The 1,507-nt window shown below is 33.4% G+C and overlaps 2 protein-coding genes across 2 annotated transcripts in view; both read left to right on the top strand.

Moving 5' to 3' along the window:
- LOC17898126 (uncharacterized protein At2g29880) overlaps window positions 1-305 on the top strand; it is a 1,080-nt gene extending 775 nt beyond the window's left edge. Inside the window, exon 3 of the mRNA XM_006304720.2 lies at window positions 22-305. Coding sequence (XP_006304782.2) covers window positions 22-305 — 284 coding nt within the window. The remainder of the gene's footprint in view (window positions 1-21) is intronic.
- Window positions 306-1,065: 760 nt separating this feature from the next.
- LOC111832416 overlaps window positions 1,066-1,507 on the top strand; it is a 952-nt gene continuing 510 nt past the window's right edge. Inside the window, exons 1-2 of the mRNA XM_023788730.1 lie at window positions 1,066-1,134; window positions 1,216-1,444. Coding sequence (XP_023644498.1) covers window positions 1,066-1,134; window positions 1,216-1,444 — 298 coding nt within the window. The remainder of the gene's footprint in view (window positions 1,135-1,215; window positions 1,445-1,507) is intronic.

Below are 1,507 nucleotides of genomic sequence, written 5' to 3'. Positions count from 1 at the left end.
ATCGCAATGATTCTATGATAGATGTGAGCAACAAGATACTTAGTGTCATACAACAAAGAGAAGAACGACAACAAAAAGAAGCTGAAAAACGAGAGGAAAAGTTAAAACTGGAAGTGGAGAAAAAAGAAGCTGAGAAAAAGAAAAACAATGTTTGGGATGCTATGAAAGAAGTTCCAAATTTGGATCAGCGTATCAAATTTAAAGCGGTTACCCTAATCTACTCTCTGGGAATGAAAGATGTGTTTACGGATATGTCGGTCGAAGAACGCTATGGTTGGATCCAAAGCAACATTAGCTCCGACTGATTTGTTTTGTTCTTGTTTCAGTATTTGTTTTTCTGGGTTTGTTTCGTTTTTATTATCGTAACACTATGTTATGATTTATGGGTTATTTAAGTTTGCTTTATGATACCAAACTAGATTTAAAAAAAATCTTTAGTTGAACTTATTATAATATTTTCAGCTATTATCATTATTTGTTTGTTACATGTGAGTGATGTCTCTCTTGTGGTATACGTACCATGTGACACTTTTATTTTACGTCTTTCTAGGCCTCTTACATACATTTTTCTTAACATTTTTTTGTAGGTGTATTATCATGGAAAGCACTACTGAAGAAGAAGAACAAATATATATTGAGAATGGAGCAACTCAAATAGAAGATGATGAATCAGACTTGGACATTATGCTGCTAATGTTGAATAATATAGCAAACGCATATGCAAAAAATGCCAATCGCATTGAGCGTCCTGTTCGTAAGCCGATCTCTAACATCGGATATATTTACATTCAAAATGCTCTTCAAGAGGATCCTGATCACTTTCGATTGGTGTATCGTATGTATCCGAGCTCATTTATGAAGTTGTGTGATCTTGTTAGACTAAAGGCATGTCTAAAAGATACTCGCCATATATGCGTGGAAGAAATGGTGGCCACATTTCTACTCATTGTAGGTCAAAGTTCGAAATATGGTTATACAAAAGATACTTTCAAGAGATCGAAGTTTGCTATAAGTGAAAATTTTCACAAGGTTTTAAGAGCACTAAATACCATAGCACCAGATTTGATGGCGAGGCCTGAAGTTACAACACCTACAAAGATAAGTGAGAGCACAAGATTTTATCCCTACTTCAAGGTACATATAAATTATGGTTTTTAATCAAGTTATGATATAGTTTTTTATCCATTATTTTATTGGAGATTTCAAATTGAATAGGACTGCATTGGAGCTATTGATGGAACACATATTTTTGCGATGATACCAAGAGATGATGTTCATAGTTATCGTAATCGCAAAGGGTTTGTCTCACAAAATGTCCTTGCTGCTTGTAACTTCGATTTAGAATTTATGTATGTTCTTAGTGGATGGGAAGGTTCAGCTCATGATTCAAAAATTTTAAGCAATGCACTGACAAGGAACACTAGCAGATTACATGTTCCAGAAGGTAATATAGCTAAGCTATAGTATATAGAATTATTAGTAGCATATTTTTTTTATATATATATAT

The sequence above is a fragment of the Capsella rubella genome, unplaced genomic scaffold (assembly GCF_000375325.1).
Source record: "Capsella rubella cultivar Monte Gargano unplaced genomic scaffold, Caprub1_0 scaffold_1, whole genome shotgun sequence".
NCBI lineage: Eukaryota > Viridiplantae > Streptophyta > Magnoliopsida > Brassicales > Brassicaceae > Capsella > Capsella rubella.
The sequence above is the reverse complement of the archived record's forward strand: the minus strand, read 5'-3'. Positions and strand labels throughout refer to the sequence as shown.